The 19497-nt window shown below is 32.0% G+C and overlaps 2 protein-coding genes across 2 annotated transcripts in view; one reads left to right on the top strand and one right to left on the bottom strand.

The window, feature by feature from the left end:
• LOC127730519 (E3 ubiquitin-protein ligase HECW2-like) overlaps positions 1-15885 on the bottom strand; it is a 56976-nt gene extending 41091 nt beyond the window's left edge. Inside the window, exons 1-4 of the mRNA XM_052238937.1 lie at positions 15789-15885; positions 12169-12542; positions 9227-9337; positions 5706-5803 (exon numbers count right to left, since the gene is read on the bottom strand). Of these exons, the coding sequence (XP_052094897.1) occupies positions 5706-5803; positions 9227-9337; positions 12169-12433 (474 nt within the window). The 5' untranslated portion in view covers positions 12434-12542; positions 15789-15885. The remainder of the gene's footprint in view (positions 1-5705; positions 5804-9226; positions 9338-12168; positions 12543-15788) is intronic.
• Positions 15886-15928: 43 nt separating this feature from the next.
• Positions 15929-19497, top strand: part of LOC127730523 (BRCA1-associated RING domain protein 1-like) — a 41702-nt gene continuing 38133 nt past the window's right edge. Inside the window, exon 1 of the mRNA XM_052238954.1 lies at positions 15929-16061. Coding sequence (XP_052094914.1) covers positions 15964-16061 — 98 coding nt within the window. The 5' untranslated portion in view covers positions 15929-15963. The remainder of the gene's footprint in view (positions 16062-19497) is intronic.

The following is a 19497-nucleotide window of genomic DNA, read 5'->3' as shown; positions in this document are numbered from 1 at the left end:
ATAATACTTGATTCTAGACAACATAGACAAGGTGTGAATAGAAGTCAAGCATCCATAATACTTGATTCTAGACAACATAGACAAGGTGTGAATAGTAGTCAAGCATCCATAATACTTGATTCTAGACAACATAGACAAGGTGTGAATAGTGGTCAAGCATCCATAATACTTGATTCTAGACAACATAGACAAGGTGTGAATAGAAGTCAAGCATCCATAATACTTGATTCTAGACAACATAGACAAGGTGTGAATAGTAGTCAAGCATCCATAATACTTGATTCTAGACAACATAGACAAGGTGTAAAAAGTAGTCAAGCATCCATAATACTTGATTCTAGACAACATAGACAAGGTGTGAATAAATTCAACAGAGATTATATAAGATGTGTTATCAGTGCCAAATTCATTAGTGGACACAAACACCAAAATATAACTCCTATGGGTCAGGCACATTAACAAATAGGGGGATAAACTGGTTTTGTGAATAGTAAGTCCTCCTCCTTTTCTAAATCTTAATCAGTAAAAAAACAAAATCTACATATTAAGACTTAAAATTCAATTCAGCTCAGAAAAGCACTGAACTCTACAATAGTGTTTTTAATGACAAGAACACAGGTATAGAATATGATTTTATAAAGAATAAGACAAACATGCAAGGTCAATTTATCTGATCGAATTTCATTAAAACACCAATTTCCCAGTGTAGTATTTGTTTGTATATTATGCACAGTGAACATCATTTGTCTTACCTGTGAAATCAAACACCCACGCAACTGTTTCATTTAAATAATTCCTTTTGGAAAATCTATATAGAATTCCATTAAATCAAACTCAACATGGACAGACACTAATAAAAATTGTCCTGACTACATTTGGTCAACATGCACAAGGCCATAATGTTTAACGATTGGTCATGTGTAACATTTTTACACCTCATTGACAAACCGCAATGAAGATCAAACAACATGACAATAAATTACTGTGATCCCCTAAAGCATTAGTACAGCAAATTACATTTAACTTCACACTGTTACAGTTAATGATATCAAATTGAGGTAATCTGTACAAATATGGGATAGATTCTCATCTATTTAACATTCAAGTCATTGGGATTGATCAGGTTTTCTAGTTAATATTTTATAAATGCAGTCAAATTTCTGGAAAATTCTACTTCATTCAGTTATGCTTTTTGAGGTATTGATTTTATTTTCAATACTTTGAATTGTCAAATTTCACTGAAATTCATTAAAATTAAATAATTGATCACTGAAAATACATAATATGGGATGGAACAGAAAAAAAATTCCTTCACTACCTATATCTTATTGAAATGGCAAATCAATCAAAAAAATAAATGAAAATACTCAATTTTACAATAAATGTCCAGTTGATCAAACAGTATGGAATAAGGATCTAACTGTTGATAAAGATTAAATATTTTTTAACAAATTATGGCAGTCTGTGAATAAATTTGTAACATTTATTGCCATACAACCACACTATAACTAATATCAGGTGATTGAAATGTTTCTTATAATATATAACAAGTTATAATATATAATAAGGGACTGAAATGTTTCTTAAAATATAAAATAAGAGGAAAAAATGTTTTTATAATAAGGGACTGAAATGTTTCTTAAGACACAAAATAAGGGGCTGAAATGTCTCTTACAATATATCAATAAGGGGACTGAAATCTCTCTTACCATATAAAATAAGGGGACTGAAATGTTTTTTTCAAAATATAAAATAAGTGGACTGAAATTTTTCTCACAATATAATTTAAGGGGACTGAAATCTTTCTTACGATATAAAATAAGGGAGCTGAAATGTTTCTTACAATATAAAACAAGAGGCTGAAATGTTTTTTTACAATCTAAAATAAGGGACTGAAATGTTTATTGCAATATAAAAGGGGACTGAATTGTTTTTTTACAAAATAAAATAATTTTCATATAATATAATATAAAATAATGAATGTCAATGAGACTAATATTTGTTTATATGATTATGGACTCCAAGCCAGATCCTGTTCTTCTCTATAAGATTAATTGAAGTATTACATGTGAACAATCCAGTAAACTTAGCCAGCTATCACGCTTCTTCTTTCACATAAAAATAAGAAGATGTGGTATGATTGCCAATGAGACAACTCTCCACAAGAGACCAAATGACACAGAAATTAACAACTATAGGTCATAGTCTACATACAATATATCTCTCTATCACATCAATGAATTGGAAGTTTAAGATCTGAAGACACGTTTTAACATGCTTTAATAATACAATATTAGACACTTATCTGATTTTTACTAGTTAAATGTAGGATTTTTTCAATTTGCAAAATTTGAACACTTTCTTGCACCAATCAATCTTTATGAAATAGTTTGATTACAATTTTCTTTCAAAGTTATGGCCTGAAACTACATACTGTAACTTCATCTTTTAACCAGTTTATGAATTATAAACATGATGATTTTTTTGCAATCCAACTCATTTTTTTATCTTTTATCAATGAGTTATTTCAGTCTATTCTCTTAAATTCCATTAAATTGAAATGGCATCACTTAGACTTATAAATTAAAATATGAAAAACTTGACCAAAATATAAATATACAATTTAACTGGATAGACATTTCTTCTGATGTGGATTCATTTAATTTCATGGGTACCAATTTTTGTGATTTATAGTGAAAAATGTATTTTCATGGATATTTGATTTTGTGGTTTTTCAGTCCACATACAAGCCTATACAAAATTTGTTTTAGTTGAACATTTAATTTTGTTGTTTACTTATAACCACAAAATCCAGAAAAATTGGTATCCCCAGAATAACAAGAAATGATTGTAACAGGATGCTGTTACGAAGTCTCCCAAACGAAGCTCCCATAATTCGTAATTCCCAGGGTCGCCTGACATTGGGCAAAGTCCAGTGAAAATTGGTTTGGTCCAGTAAAGTTATATGCATTAATGATGCCTGGGGACTAACCCTGTGTATCATTCAAATCATCTTGGCATGACAAACCAGAATATGTATGGTTTAGGGGTGGGGATCTCAACCATTTACAAGATACAAGAACAATGGGGGTGGGGGGAACCCCTGGGGACTGACCCTATACGTCATTCAAATGTTCAAGACATGACAAACAGGAATATATATGGTTTAGGGGTGGGAATCTCGACCATTTACAAGATACTAGAACATTGGGGGTGGGGGGAATCCCTGGGGACAGACCCTATACGTCATACAAATGTTCGAGACATGATGAACAGGAATATATATGGTATAGGGGTGGGGATCTCGACCATTTAAAAGATATTAGAACTTTCTCAAATGGCAGGGGGTCGGCATGACCCCTTGGGACTAACTCTGTATATCATTCAAACCATCTTCGCATAACAAACAAGAATATATATGGTTTAGGGGTGGGGATCTCCACCACTTTCAAGATATTAGAACTTTCTTAAATGGCAGGGGGTGGGGGTGACCCATGGGGACTAACCCTGTATATCATTCAAACCATCTTCACATGACAAACCAGAATATATATGGTTTAGGGGTGGGGATCTCGACCACTTACAAGATATTAGAACTTTCTTAAATGGCAGGGGGTGGGGGTGACCCCTGGGGACTAGCCCTGTATTTCATTTGATGTGCTTTATCATGACAAACCAAAATATATATGGTTTAGGGGTGGGGATCTCGACCATTTAAAAGATATTAGAACTTTCTCAAATGGCAGGGGGTCGGCATGACCCCTTGGGACTAACTCTGTATATCATTCAAACCATCTTCGCATAACAAACAAGAATATATATGGTTTAGGGGTGGGGATCTCCACCACTTTCAAGATATTAGAACTTTCTTAAATGGCAGGGGGTGGGGGTGACCCATGGGGACTAACCCTGTATATCATTCAAACCATCTTCATATGACAAACCAGAATATATATGGTTTAGGGGGTGGGGATCTCGACCACTTACAAGATATTAGAACTTTCTTAAATTGCAGGGGGTGGGGGTGACCCCTGGGGACTAGCCCTGTATTTCATTTGATGTGCTTTATCATGACAAACTAGAATATATATGGTTTAGGGGTGGGGATCTCGACCATTTACAAGATATTAGAACTTTCTCAAATGGCAGGGGGTTGGGATGACCCCTGGGGACTAACCCTGTATATCATTTAAACCATCTTCACATGACAAACCAGAATATATATGGTTTAGGGGTGGGGATCTTGACCACTTACAAGATATTAGAACTTTCTTAAATGGCAGGGGGTGGGGGTGACCCCTGGGGACTAACTCTGTATATCATTTAAACCATCTTAGCATGACAAACCAGAATATATATGGTTTAGGGGTGGGTTATCTCAACCATTTACAAGATATTAGACCTTTCTCAAATGGCAGGGGGTAGGGATGACCCCTGGGGACTTACCCTGTATATCATTCAAACTATCTTAGCATGACAAACCAGAATATATATGGTTTAGGGGTGGGGATCTTGACCACTTACAAGATATAAGAACTTTCTTAAAAGGCAGGGGGTGGGGTGACCCCTGGGGACTAACCCTGTATTTCATTTAATGTGCTTTATCATCTAGAACATTTTCAATTAAAAAGATTGTGTCTATCACAAACGGTTTTCAATTTATAATCAATTGAAAATTTTTAAAAATAAAATCCCATAGGGTTCTATAGTAAAACCCTCCTTTCTGTTTGCCCCCCAAAGTACCCCTTTATAAACCCCATTGCACAAACAAAACCCTGATTGCACCACTAGACATGTTAGTCTAACATATTGTGAAACCCTAAGTTAATCTGACAAGCGGTTTTGGAGAACGGGTGCGGACAAGTTCAAATTTAAAAGCGGCGGAAGAGGAAGAAGAAGAAGAATAATAATAATAATAAGAACTGAGCAAAACCAATAAGTCTTCCCAAACTTCGTTTGGGAGACTTAATAATGTATCAACAGTATTTGTTTTACTTTCAGGCCCAAAAAATGTTTTGTCTGTGTCTATCAATTATAAGATGATTTTTTTTCTTCATTTCTTCTGAAACTCCTATTGTGACGTCATGAAAAAAGGTGACCATGCCTGATGACGTCACATATAAAGAACACAACTTTCTGCAAATCTTCCTCATATATTATGATATTTCTCCACTCTCAACAGTTAAATTTTAATTATTTAAAAAGCTCTGCAAGCCTCGCGCTTTAAATATTAAAATTTAACTGTCTGGAGTGGAGAAATATCGTAACACACTTGTTGCAGTGATGGAATCTATATATAATACTGTAAATTCAGAAATTATTGCGAGGTTTTTATTAATGCGAATAATGCGACTGGGTGACTATCGCAATAATAAGAACTTGCATTCTGATATCTGTTACATATATCTGTATGCAGATTTTCATGATATCGCAATAATTAATCTCGCATTTTTGTCCATTCTTGAAAAATCGCAATAATAAATGCACGCAATAATTTCTGAATTTACAGTACCCTCCTGACCTTTAGACCAAGATTAATCCCTGTTGTGTTTTTTCTTTTATGAATCTTGGGACCTCCACCCATTGATAAACCTTTCCAGTCTTTCAGCAATAGTTTTGCTAGACACACTTATTTGCTAGCTACATTTACCCTCCATGTATGACTGTTTCTATACTTCTCAAGAGTGATATTTGAATATACCTACCTTTCCTGTTTGACTATTGATGACTGTCACAGATGGACTTGTGGCTACTATCTGACTGCTATTACCAATATAGTACTTAAAACAAACTTTGGTATTATCTGGAAATATAGATTACATTTGTTATAGATAGATAAACAGCAGAATTGTATTTAATAAATTTCCCTAATTTGGGCTTTTACTTTGGAATATGTCGAAATTTTGATTATCTAAAAAAAATTAAATATATTTATATTTCAATCATTTATTCATTTCAAACAAGAATACCAAAATTCACATCAGCACTTTTCATGACGATGCTGCCGCCTGCCGGACGACGACAACGACACCAACGTCAAACCAATATACGACCGCAAAAATTTTTGTGGTCGTATAAAAATTGATCCTTTGACAGTCTAATATTTACAACATATATGACATAAGGAGAATATTTACATCATAGAGATAAAATATAATGGAATTTTTATGCGACTGTCATACAAGTGAGAGGTTTAGCTAGCTTTAAAACCAGGTTTAATCCACCATTTTCTACCTAAGTACACAGTACCAAGTCAGGAATATGACAGTTGTTTTCCATTCGTTTGATTTATTTGAGCTTTTGATTTTGCCAATTGTTAAGGGACTTTCTGTTTTGAATTTTCCTTGGAGTTCGGTATATTTGTTATTTTACTTTTCCAAATCACACATTTTATAAAAAATCACAAGTGATCATACAAAAAGTTTGCCCCCACCCTGTAATCCTATAATTTAAAAATAAGAAGATGTTGTATGATTGCCAAGGAGACAACTCTCCACAAGAGACCAAATGACACAGAAATTAACAACTATAGGTCACTGTACAACCTTCAATAATGAGTAAAACCCATATCGCATAGTCAGCTATAAGTATATTGAAATAACTCAATTAAATTATCTCCCTTTAACATATGTACATCCTTTACACCTAATTTTCTTCACCTGTTAAAAGTTTCATCAACATCAACATCAGTCAAGGCATATGGACAGACAGATGGAAACACAGACAGACGTACGGAAACAGCAGAGTAACAGATAACCTCTTGGTAAACTACCTTTACCAATACTGTAACCTGATATGGGAAAGACAAGCAGAATTTGGGACAGAAAGACAGAGACCAGAAAACTATCATAGGTGGGGCATAATGACAGAAGCACCATGGGTGCATAATCTCAAACTCTTTTATCTAAAAATTTGTATGCAGTATTTCAAAGTAAAATGCCTGTTCCAACTGACAGTCCAACTAACAGAATCTACTGTATATCTTATACTTTTTTTAATGATTTTGACTTGAGAAAATAAATGTAAAGACCTTTGAAGCTGAGCACTATGCTTTAAATTCAAATACATTGAAAAAAACAAATGCATAATTCATGGAAACTTCAGAACAGTGCTTTTTTTCAATTGGCCTTCCATACAACATAGTTTAATAATATTAGAATGTGCACAAATCACAATGCTTAACATGCTTTATGTACATTGTAAGAATAATCTTTGACATTTATATATAATAATTGCACATCTGTGGATAGATTTAATTTCAGGGATACCAATTTCCATGATTTCAGTGGATTGAGGGAAATTGCATTGTAGTAAAGTGCAATTTTTCATTCAATCTAGGACCATTACTCACAAACTATGCTTACAAGGACCTGACAACACTCTGTTTTATTTTCAGTTCTGATAACTTACAAATCAACCAATGAAATGTCTGCTTTCAAATTTTTGAGGGTGTGTTTCATTACAACAAAACCTGAGGATCCTGATCAGTCATTAAAACAGAGAAAAGATAGATTAGTCAGATCCTTTTAAGCAAAGGGTGGACATAGGATCACACAAAGCTATATACTTCAAGACTTAGAGCATATCAGGAAGTTATTTTATATATTTTATTTTATTTTCTCTAAAAAAAAGTCTTGAATTGACCAAAGTTGGATTCTCCATTTCTGTATGTGGCTTTCCTATAGTTGTAAAGGTTCAATATTTTTCATGCTTAAACAGGTTATACATGTAAAGTCAAAAGTTACAAAATGAAACTTTTGTAAGAGGGATGTGCATGACATTTCTTTAAATAGAAATAAGCCTATGTTCCAGAAACCAGTTATGATATCTAAGCTAACAGGTTTTCAATTTCAAGATTTTGAAAATCTTATACTGTGGATTCATTTATTTTTGTGGGTACTAATTTTAGTGGAATCAGTAAAACTTGCATTTTCGACTTCCTGGGCTCTCGGTCATAAAACTCAGTACTCGGAGTACAAAATTTGTGCTTGAAACACCAAATCCATGATTTTGATTGGTTGATTTCTGAGTCTGAGTACGAAAATCGTGCTCGAAAGTTTTATGACCGCAAGGCCTGGATATTTAATTTCGTGATTTTGCAAAAGTCTGCATACATGCATACAGAAAATTCTTTATTTGTTGAACACTTAAATTCATATTTCACCTGTACCACAAAATCCATGAAAATTGGTCCAACAAATAATAATGAATCCACAGTCATTAATAGTAGTCAAAATCATTGATATTTTATGTCATGCATTGTTGTATACAAAGACTGTCCATGATGTAGCTTTGTAATCAAGGAGCATGTTGTAAAAGTTTATTTTTCACACATATCTGTTCAAATGTAACTTAAAATTTTGATGGGTTATTTTTCTTTTGCATTATTGGTATTTTAATGAAACACATAACAAACTGAAAAACATTTAAAACTTTAGCATTAATTATGTTGATGTTATTTCAATAATATTTATCAAAATGAAACCCAATTAGTCTTTATCGAGGAGGTGTTTGTAATATCATGGGGGTGGGCATGGCCAAATCAAATAGAATTAAAGTTCAAACTATGGTTCAAAAGACATGAGGAAAACAAAATTTTATTAAAATTTCACAAAATCAAAAGCTGCTGTGACATTTCACTTATTCACCCCAAAATAAATAAGTGTCTTCCTCTCTCCATTGGGAATAATCAAAACAAGTTTGGTAATAATTGGACATACAGGTCAACAAAAAACACCCAGTGACAAAATTTTGATAACATTTTAGTTTATGAATAGCTGCTATGAATTTGAAATTTTAGACCCCTAAATCAACAGGGGTCTTTCCAATCATTTGAGGGGCATTATCAAACCAAGTTCAGTAAAAGTTAGACATATGTTTCAAAAGATAACAACTGGAAACAAACTTTTGACCAAAAGCTGATGTGGCCTTGAAGTTTGACCTAGTGACTCTCAGTCTATTTATAGCTGATGTGACCCTGACCCTATGACCCCAAAATCAATAAGGATCTTCCTTTTCTTGTGGGCTACTACCATGCCAAGTTTGATCAAAATATTCTTAATGGCTGTCTTTGTTGCAATTCAGCAAAAAAAAAATAGTTTAAAACAATGCATGTAAATAAAAGTTCTCAACTAAATATTGATCAACAAAGCAAAACCATCATTGCTGCCAATCTTCAGTATCATAACCATCCATACTATAAGTATAAAATAGTAGAACTGCTCACCTTCTGTGAATTTGTACATTACATCATGTAGATCCCAAAGAAGTTCTCCTGTCTGTCCTCCATTTCCTCCACGACCTTTACTGTCCCAAAATTTAGACTTGTCACTTTCCCCTGATAATAAAATATAGGGATTAAGTAAAGAACAAGTATAGGCAATAATAGAAGTCATCTTCATTTTTTGTGTTACAACAGCTATTTACATGAAAACAAATCTCATAATTACCTTCCAATTTCCCATATTTTTACAAATTGGTAAAGGTAATTAAGAGGGTAGTGTATGTATAATGACAATGATATTAACTGTTGTTCCAAGGTTATTCAGTTTAAATTCAACCTTTTAGATGTATAGTGAGTCACTTAGAAACTGTGTAATAAAATAAGAGTGAATGTTGATGAATTTTAGATGATAGAACTTGTAGTTCTGAGGTAAAATATTTTATAAAAGAGAGGCGATAGATACCAAAGGGACATTCAAACTCATAAGACGAAAAATGAACTGACAATGCCATGGCCAAAAAAGAAAAGACAAACAACAGTACACAAACCACAACATAGAATACTAAGGATAGAGCAACACAAACCCCACAAAAAACTGGGGGTGATCTCTGGTGCTCTGGAAGGGTAAGCAGATCATGCTCCACTTGTGGCACCATCGTGTTATTCTTATAAGTACAAACCCGATGATAAATCTAATTCTGTAGGTCACATTTGGGGAAAAGAGGACAGGATTGAGGTAACGACAATTATAGATGTACTTTATATACAGACAGATATTCCAAACAGAATAATCAAAACCAGTGATTTAAAAATAAATAAAAGAACAGAGTTCCAATGTCCCTCGAGTTGCACATATTTAATCTGTTCTGTCCAAGGACAATAACTAAAATTTTTTTTTAGTTTTCTAAAACTATTGAAATTATCTTACTAAGGAGTTGAAGACTTGAGAGCAATTTCCGATATATTTTTATATTTCCAAAGGAAACTCATTATTAATATTTGATCAGTACTTATTTTTGAAATTGTCTGAGACATTACAATTATACCTTTGATATGAATTTGATAGAAATCTGGAAAAAATTGTACATGCGAGAGCACTTCCAATGCAATTTTCCATATAATCAATGTTTCCAAGGGGCATAACTCTTTTAAAAATAATTAATCGGCACAGATTTTCAAACTCGTTAAAGACATTGCTGATATAAACCAATGATATAAGTTTCATAAAATTCTGGCAAGAATTGTACACATGAGAGTTTTAACGATGCAATTTTCCAAATTATTTATGTTTCCAAGGGGCATAATTCTTTTAAAAATTATTGATCGGCACTGATTTTCGTACTTGTCCAAGACATTGCTATTATTAACCTATATTATAGTTTCATAAAAATCTGGCAAGAATTGTACAAATGAGAGCACTAACAATGCAATTTTCCATATAATTAATGTTTCCAAGGAGCATAACTCTATTAAAAATAATTGATCAGCACTGATTTTCAAACGTCCAAGACATTGCTGATATAAACTTATGATATAAGTTTCATAAAAATCTGGCAAGAATTGTACACGTGAGAGCGCTAGCAAGACCGGACAGACAGATGCCCAGTATTTCTATGTCCCTCGCAACATGTTATGTGGGGACAATAAATCTGAGCAAACTATACATATGTTTTAACACAGCTTCTAATTCAATCTTTTCTCATGTTTCTGGTCTACTTTTGCATCAACCATAATTTTTTTAAACATTCATGTGCATTAAATGTACAGTTAATTGTTTGCGAGTATTTGTAAAGATCATTAAGCATATGCTAAAAATGAAGTCTGGTTGCTGAAATATTTCAGATCATTATACATTTGGTATACATGTTTAGTCTTGTTGCTGATATTTGTATTGATCATTATACATGTTATACGCATGAAATAAATGTATAGTCTGGTTACTGATATCTGAAAGGATCATTATTCATTATAAATGTGAAATAAATGTATAGTCTGGTTACTGATATCTGAAAGGATCAATATACATTATACATGTGAAAATAAATGTATAATCTGGTTAGTGATATCTGAAAGGATCATTATACATTATAAAAGTGAAATAAATGTTAGTCTGGTTGTTGATATCTGAAAGGATCAATATACATTATACATGTGAAAATAAATGTATAATCTGGTTAGTGATATCTGAAAGGATCATTATACATCATAAAAGTGAAATAAATGTATAGTCTGGTTACTGATATCTGAAAGGATCAATATATACATTATACATGTGACAATAAATGTATAATCTGTTTAGTGATATCTGAAAGGATCATTATACATTATAAAAGTGAAATAAATGTTAGTCTGGTTGCTGATATCTGAAAGGATCAATATACATTATACATGTGAAAATAAATGTATAATCTGGTTAGTGATATCTGAAAGGATCATTATACATTATAAAAGTGAAATAAATGTTAGTCTGGTTGCTGATATCTGAAAGGATCATTATACATTATAAAAATTTAAGTGAAATAAATGTATAGTCTGGTTACTGATATCTGAAAAGATCATTATACATGTGAAAATAAATGTATAGTCTGGTTGCTGATATCTAAAAGAATCATTATACATTATACATGTGAAATAAATGTACATGTATAGTCTGGTTGCTGATACCTAAAAGGATCATAATACATTATAAATGTGAAAATAAATATATAGTTTGGTTGCTGATATCTGAAAGGATCATTTTACATATAAATACATGTGAAATAAATGCAGATATTTGAATGGATCATAATATATCATCACATGTCCAATAAATGTATAGTTCAGTTGCTGATATCTGAGAGGATGATCATATCCCAGAAACAAATATATATAAATATATTATGGATAATTTTACATTTTATAAATGTATAGCCTGATATCTTTCTATACATGTAATTCTGACATACCTGAAGAATATAAACCTATCCAATCATCTGCACTCACATCTTCTTTTATGTCCCATGTTACTTTTATTGTTGGGTCCTTTGACAAATCAACTGCTCTTGTACTAACATCTAGGAATGATAGATTTTGTGGTGAACCAGCAGTAAGGTCATTTTCACTGTTGCTTCTCTCCCTTATATGAACTCTCTCCAAATGTGGAGACTGTGGAATAGGCAAAGATAAATCATCTACAGCACAGTTGCCTAAGGAGCTTGATGCTTCTGCCATATTGGATTCAACTCTACATACTGAATTTGCCTTCCCTTAAGTTTACAATCAACCCATTTTTGCTGACTGTCCTCAACTAGATGTAAAATCTTACAAGATCCAAACTTATCTGCAAATATATACGTAATAAACATGATAAACAAATTTTTTTGGTTATAATTCATAATTCCACAAATGCAAGGAATACATACAATGCAACAAATTTGATTAGCCATTATTTTGTGCATTAGAAAAACATTTCCTGGTAACCTGCTGCATTTTGATGATGCCCTTCCCTTTTTTCTGGAAATATTTAAAGCCATGTCCCTTTTCAGTTGTATTTTATAATGACCTGGTATAATTTATGATACAAAATGTAGATGCAGCATTTCACCTTTAAATAACACCATTTCCAGTTTATATTTCCCTTTGATCATGTTGATCAAAATAAAAAATTGTAATGGCCGAAATTTCACAGAATTTTGTAATTACTTTTGAACAGTTTTAAAGCAAATGAGTACCTTTAAATCTGGAACAGCCCTAACAAAAATTCTCTGTAGCCAATTCAAAAAACCTTGGAAAAAAGGTGAAAAAACTATGCAGTGATCATAATGTTTTTCCTAGGCTATTTCAAAATAGCAGCTATTCATTTATTTCGGCCACAATGCTTTGATTAGCAAACCCTACGCTTCCCGCTTCGTGAAAATAGTATCTGCCATGTATATTTCTTATTGATAAGGGAATTGACAAGTGACAGGTGATCACACGTTTTGAAAATCACCCAACTGATAATAGGCAACACATGGTGTGCTGGAAATTTAAAAGCTCACAGACACTAGTAAAAGTTAATAGAGGCCTTCAACACAAAACAATATCCATAGACCATAGTGTATTGTTAAGCTTTAATAGGCCCATCTAAAGTACAGGTCAAGAAAAGTCCAATGCAGTGAAAATCCCATTAAAGGCAATTGTGGGTCTCCACATATGCATGTCTCTCATACTTATATTTCTTATTAAACAACTATTCAATAATTGATTCTCCTTTTTTCCTTCCAAGAATGACAATATGTTTATTTGTTATTGTCTGTCATCAAAATTATGTAAATCAAGCACCTTAATCAAATGGAAACATTCCAAATGTCTTAACCAAGTGCAATCTAAGAAACTTGTGTCCTTGTGTTCACAGTAAATGCACACATTATGATAAGGCCATCCAAAAAAGATTGTGGGTTCCCCTAAACCTGCAGGGTCAGTTTTTTTGGTGTCATCCGTAAAAAAAAGAATTGATTCACTTTTCATACCATTTTCAATGAAGAAATTATCAGACAATTAAAGCATCATTGAAAATTGTCCGAAAAGAGGGTCAATTCTTGGACTTGTTTGACATCATATCTTTTTCAATACATATAATAGTTTACAATAGCTTATAACAAAATTAAGAACAAAATATTATGTCGAACAAGTTAACTTCACAAATTTCCTGTTAGTGGTTTAAGAAATAATTCTCTGTAGAGCAAAACTGCATGTGCCTTGTTTTCATTTTTTTCACAGGAAAATCAAATGTAATGAAACTTTTTCCTGCCTGCTGACCCTTTCAATTTTTCTTGTGTAATATGTGGTCTATGGATATATCATTTCAACTTTGGAATCTGAGTCAAAAATACTTATTGAGTGGTTCCGGGTGAATAAAATGCAAGCAAATCCCGAAAAGTTTCAAGTTTTGGCTGTTGGCAAAAAGACCTTTGAACAAAACCCATCTATACATATTCAAAACTCTAATCTTACATGTGAAAAAACAGTAAAATCATTAGGCATTGAAATTGATTATCAGTTAAATTTTGATGTTCATATCAGCTCAATCTGTAGGAGGGCATCACAGCAATTAAATGTTTTAAAACGTTTGGGCTCAGTTTTGGATAGACTTAAATTAGTAAACTTACTATTTTTCATACTTTTATTCTTAGTAATTTTAATTTTTGTCCTTTGGCATGGCATTCTTGCACCGAGAAAAATTCCAAAAAATCAGAAAAGGTGCAGGAAAGAGCACTCTGTTTTGTATATGAGGATTTTACCAGCCCCTACGAGGACCTCTTACTTAAAGCTAAGGTGCCCTCCTTGCAGATCAGACAGATTAGAAAAATGGCTCTAGAAACTGTTAAGATTATAATATAAATAATATAGCTCCTGTGTGCTTACAAAATTTGGTGAGTGTCAATAAATCTAAGTATTCTCTCAGGTATGTAAATATTCTGGATGTTCCACAGGTAAAGTTAACCCCTTACGGTAAAAAATCTTTCAAATTTGTTGCCGCTACTTTATGGAACAGCCTTCCAAACCATTACAGGACTGAAAATAGTTTTTCACATTTTAAAAGTCTTGTTCAGTCCTGGAACGGTTTGGAATGTCGCTGTTCTGCTTGCAGATAATTCTTGAGATGTTTTATTATTTATGTTGCTTCTGGTTGCTCTGGTCTAGCATGTTTTATTTCATTTTAAATTTGTTGCTAAATTTTTATTGCATGCTATGTAAGTGAGATTTAACTTCGTATTACAGGTTGTTTTATATGTCAAATTAGACTGTTTTTATGTTATGTATGTTTTTATATTCGGTCAAAAGCTCCTTAGAGCTTGTGTTGTGTCTTTTAACTTATGCCGAATCAAAATAAAGTTTTCTTATCTTATCTTGTTAAGGAGAAATCAACATTCAATTTTAAATGGCCTAACATGAATTTTTGTAAAATCCCTCTTAAAAAAAAAATTTCTGTCAAAACACTAAATGCATATAAGTAATAATGTGGCCAAATTGTCTATGGAAAAAATGACTACGGTCGAAAAAAAACAGGTACACCGATAACCAAAAAATTGGTTAAGATTTTTAACAGATTCTGAAAGGCTCCTAATAAGTCTTCTATACTATAGTGAATTCCTACCTGCATATAGTAGGGTGTACGGAATGGTGCTGTATTTGTAAAGACACCAGTTCAAGGTTTGGTAGTTTATAAAAAAAAATCCCTGACAGAATTAATAGGGCTTAATAAGGGGTTCTGAGGGGTGGCCAAAATCAGAAAATCGCTCTGGGCACAGAATTCCAAAAGGCCCAACCTGTATTCTGTAAACATATTCATAGAATTTTCTTATTCAGCATGTATCATGAACAATCCATCATGTAGAACATTTTATTATGTTCCAATCAAGTTTTCCTACATGTGGCGTGAAGTCTTGTAAAAGTTTTCATGTGAATATTTTATAAATAACATGATATAAAAAGCAAAAATTAGTCAAGTGGACCTCATATTACTCCTGTCTTCTTCCAAAAAAAATTGCGGGTGTATACATGAATGCAAAAACCTCGCGTTTAGAACATAAATCTGATATACCCTTTTCTATTTAACCTCAAAGTTGTCATAGAATTATGAAAATATTTTTCTGACATCAACTTCGAGAATCAGACTTCCTGCAGACTCCATTCTGAATGATGATTCATGGGAAAGTAACAACTTCCGGTAATTATTTTGGCGCGGAAAAACAAAAACAAAGTTGAGAGAGTATTCCATGATAAATTCATGTATTATAAACATGACATCAACAGAGTTTCCTGAAACGTTTGAAGCATTAAAAGATCTACAGAATCTGTTAAAGTGTAAATCCTGGTATGAAGACTGAAAGGAAAGAAGGCGTTTCGGCAATTTACCAGTTCGGCCATATGCCGATATGGAGCCTGTGCAGCCCAATTATTTCATTACAATTTTATTATAATTGAAGAACAGATTTTTCATTCATTATATTTTACTGCCAAATTAAAATTACTTTCTCATACTTGCAGTCATATATCATAGGACTTCACATATTCTTGTTACATTTTTATACGCCTGTCAAAGTCCAGACGTTTTATGGTTTACCAATATGGCAATAAACCTTATCACTATTTGGGAATCTGTGACTCTTGAACCATTGATGCAATACAACAGTCACTTTTTCTTTGTGGCGTCAATACTTTAATACAACTTTAGAATTGACGGAGGAAAGCTCCTTTTCAAATTTTTTTATTTTTGGCTTTGTTATTCCAGAAAACAAATATAAGAATCTTAGATTTGAGGCAGTGTTTTACAAATCTCTCACTCCAGTATTCCTGAATATTGATTTCCTTCAAACTTTTTTGTGGGGATTGTTGACAGGAAACTTCCTTGTGATTTTCTTTATTTTCTGGTTTGTTGTTCCAGAGTTAAGGAACTTAAAGTAAAACTGCTATTACATTAAAGACACTTTTTCACAAATTGCACACTAACTCCAGTATTCATGGATTGATTTACTCCAAACTTTACATGTACAGTATTGTGGGAATTGATGATTTATTTTATTTTCCAGTTTGTTCCTCCAGAGTTATAGGACTTTAATTGTCAGATTGGGGGTAAACTTTTCCCATATTGTACCATAATTATAACTTGAGTTTGCTTGGATTTATTTAGTGGAAACTTTACATATTTGTTGGAATTGGTGAACGTAACAACTTTTTGATTTAATAAAGGGTATCCTCGTGCATGCTTTTCTTCAGAGCCATTTTATTCTTTCAACAATTTTAATATGCACAAATAGGGTGTATCATGCACTATCTGTCTGGCTGTTTATTATGGACTTTCTTCTGTGGAACCATCCTTTATAGGATAACCATACAATGTTTGCATGTAAAACAGGTTCACCACCAATAACAAAACACTTTCTACACTAGGAATTGATATTTGGCTTCCCTTATTAATCATTATATATATACACTACATTTTGTGTTAGTTAAAAAAATTAATCATCACACGCTAAAAATTACTTTCCTGCTTTTCCTACCCTGTTCATTTATTGTATTCAGTGTGTAAATATATATAAAGTCACTTTTACTTTGATTCTAAAATGCTCTTAACCCTTTCCTCCATGGAGAATATTTTTTTTACAGCTCTTCTATAAAAGCATGCAAAGTAAACCTTTGATCAACTTGCTTGCTATGTTTGTAAACAAAAGGTAGGTAGTCTGTTTCAGTCTGTTTACTATAAACAGGAATTTGATTGGACAATAAACATTAACTTTATTGCATGTCAATTTTTATTGTCTAATCAAATTCCAGTATATACAAAACAGACTGAAACTCCGCCTACCTATTGTTTACAAACATCCCAGCAAACATAGCAAGCAAGTTGATCAAAGATTTGCTTTGCATGCTTTTATAGAAGAGTTGTAAATACTTCATTCCCATAGGATTTTTCAAAAAAATATTAAAAAAAGCTTACTTTAATGAAATATTGACTGTATCTTAAATAGGCCAGTAAGACTTTTAAAATTTTTGTCAGTCATGTCAGTTATACATTTAAGTCAGATCTTTAAATTTTACCCCCAAAAATGTTTAAATTTAGTTGCCATGGTAAAGGTTTTATCCCTATATAATGAAAAATGTTAATTTTGGGTTAAATCTTGTAACATTAGCTTATTTCTAAGGAAACAATGAGTTAATTGACTGTCTATGAATAAACTGAATGGAAACTTGAATTACTTCATAAAATTGTCCAAATTTTTCCTCATAGCAACCAAAGAAAATTGTGATTAAAATTGAAAAAAATAAGGTTTTTACAGGTTAAACAAATTGACTCATATTTGAAATATGAAGGAAAATTAAACTTTTAATTATTTTTTCCCAGCAACAGTTTCTGTACATAGCAACTAACTAAAAACCTGTTTATAAAGTAAATAAACAGTTGACTGCTAACTATTTTTGAATGATAACAAATGGATATTTCATATGGCAGATTCCATATAAGAAATTGAAATGTCTGTCAAAATGAATAAATAAATAAAAATAATAATTACTGTTATTTTAAAGATAATCTGTGAATGTTTTGAGGAATAATGATGTTAGAAGAAATTATAAAAATAATTTTTGGATATGATTGTTTCTGTTTAAAGTAGAAATGATTAAAACAAGTTGAAAAAATGCAAAAATTTTGACAGAATTAACTCCCATTTTTTTACACAATGTTAATGTGTTGCAATGCTTTATGTTGACACTTGTATACTGGTATTTACTAGTGTAGTCTGGTTATTCAAACATCCCTGTTCCCAAATTTGTTACTTTTTTTAGTCAAAAACATCTGTGATATATATTTTTTTTCACTTTCAAATATCTTGCTTTATAGCTCAGTGTCTGTCAATAAATCTTATGTCAGGAACATTGCTGTAAAAACTTTCAAAATCATTGTAGGTTCCAATATATGCCAGTTAAAACTGTAAGTCATGCTGTGCATAAGAAAAAACACATGTTGATTCTTTCATTTAACTTTATTCAAGCAATAGTTTTAACTTATATGTTTCCTACATAAGATCTGTCAAACTTGTTTTCTTATGTCTGAATCATTTGAATGTGCTAACAGTTAAAGTTCTTTGACCTGTAGTGAAATCTTGTTAGATGTTAGGCTGCAGTATTTTCCAGGAGTTTTAAAAATGACTTTCAACTAGGATTTGATTTCCAATGTCAGTAAAAAAAAAACAAATATATATTGTCTGTCAAAATATCTTGTGTATGAAAAATCTTATGTCAGAATCAAGTCTGTCAAAATCTTATGTCAGAAACTCAATTTGTCTGTCAAATCTTATGTCAGAAATAATAAAGTCTGTCAAATCTTATGTCAGAAAAAATAAAGTCTGTCAAATCTTATGTCAGAAATAATAAAGTCTGTCAAATCTTATGTCAGAAAAAATAAAGTCTGTCAAATCTTATGTCAGAAATAATAAAGTCTGTCAAATCTTATGTCAGAAAAAATAAAGTCTGTCAAATCTTATGTCAGAAACAATAAAGTCTGTCAAATCTTATGTCAGAAACATAATATTTAAGGCTTCGTTTATTTAAAAAGGATGATGCTCATAATTTTTTTTTTGGTCAAATTGTCTTTATCTTTATTAGTAAAGCATGTATTCAAAAACAGAAGTTCATTGCTTATGATTTTTGCCTAACGTGCTTATGGGAGTTGTTTCACTTTCTTATATGGAATCTGCCATATCACAACATTGCACTTGAAAAAAACTTAACATACGTTTGCTCCTAGCGTCCAA

Source organism: Mytilus californianus, unplaced genomic scaffold (assembly GCF_021869535.1).
Source record: "Mytilus californianus isolate M0D057914Y unplaced genomic scaffold, xbMytCali1.0.p SCAF_2, whole genome shotgun sequence".
Taxonomy (NCBI): Eukaryota; Metazoa; Mollusca; class Bivalvia; order Mytilida; family Mytilidae; genus Mytilus; species Mytilus californianus.
Note: the sequence above shows the minus strand (reverse complement) of the source record. Positions and strands in the feature narration are given on the sequence as shown.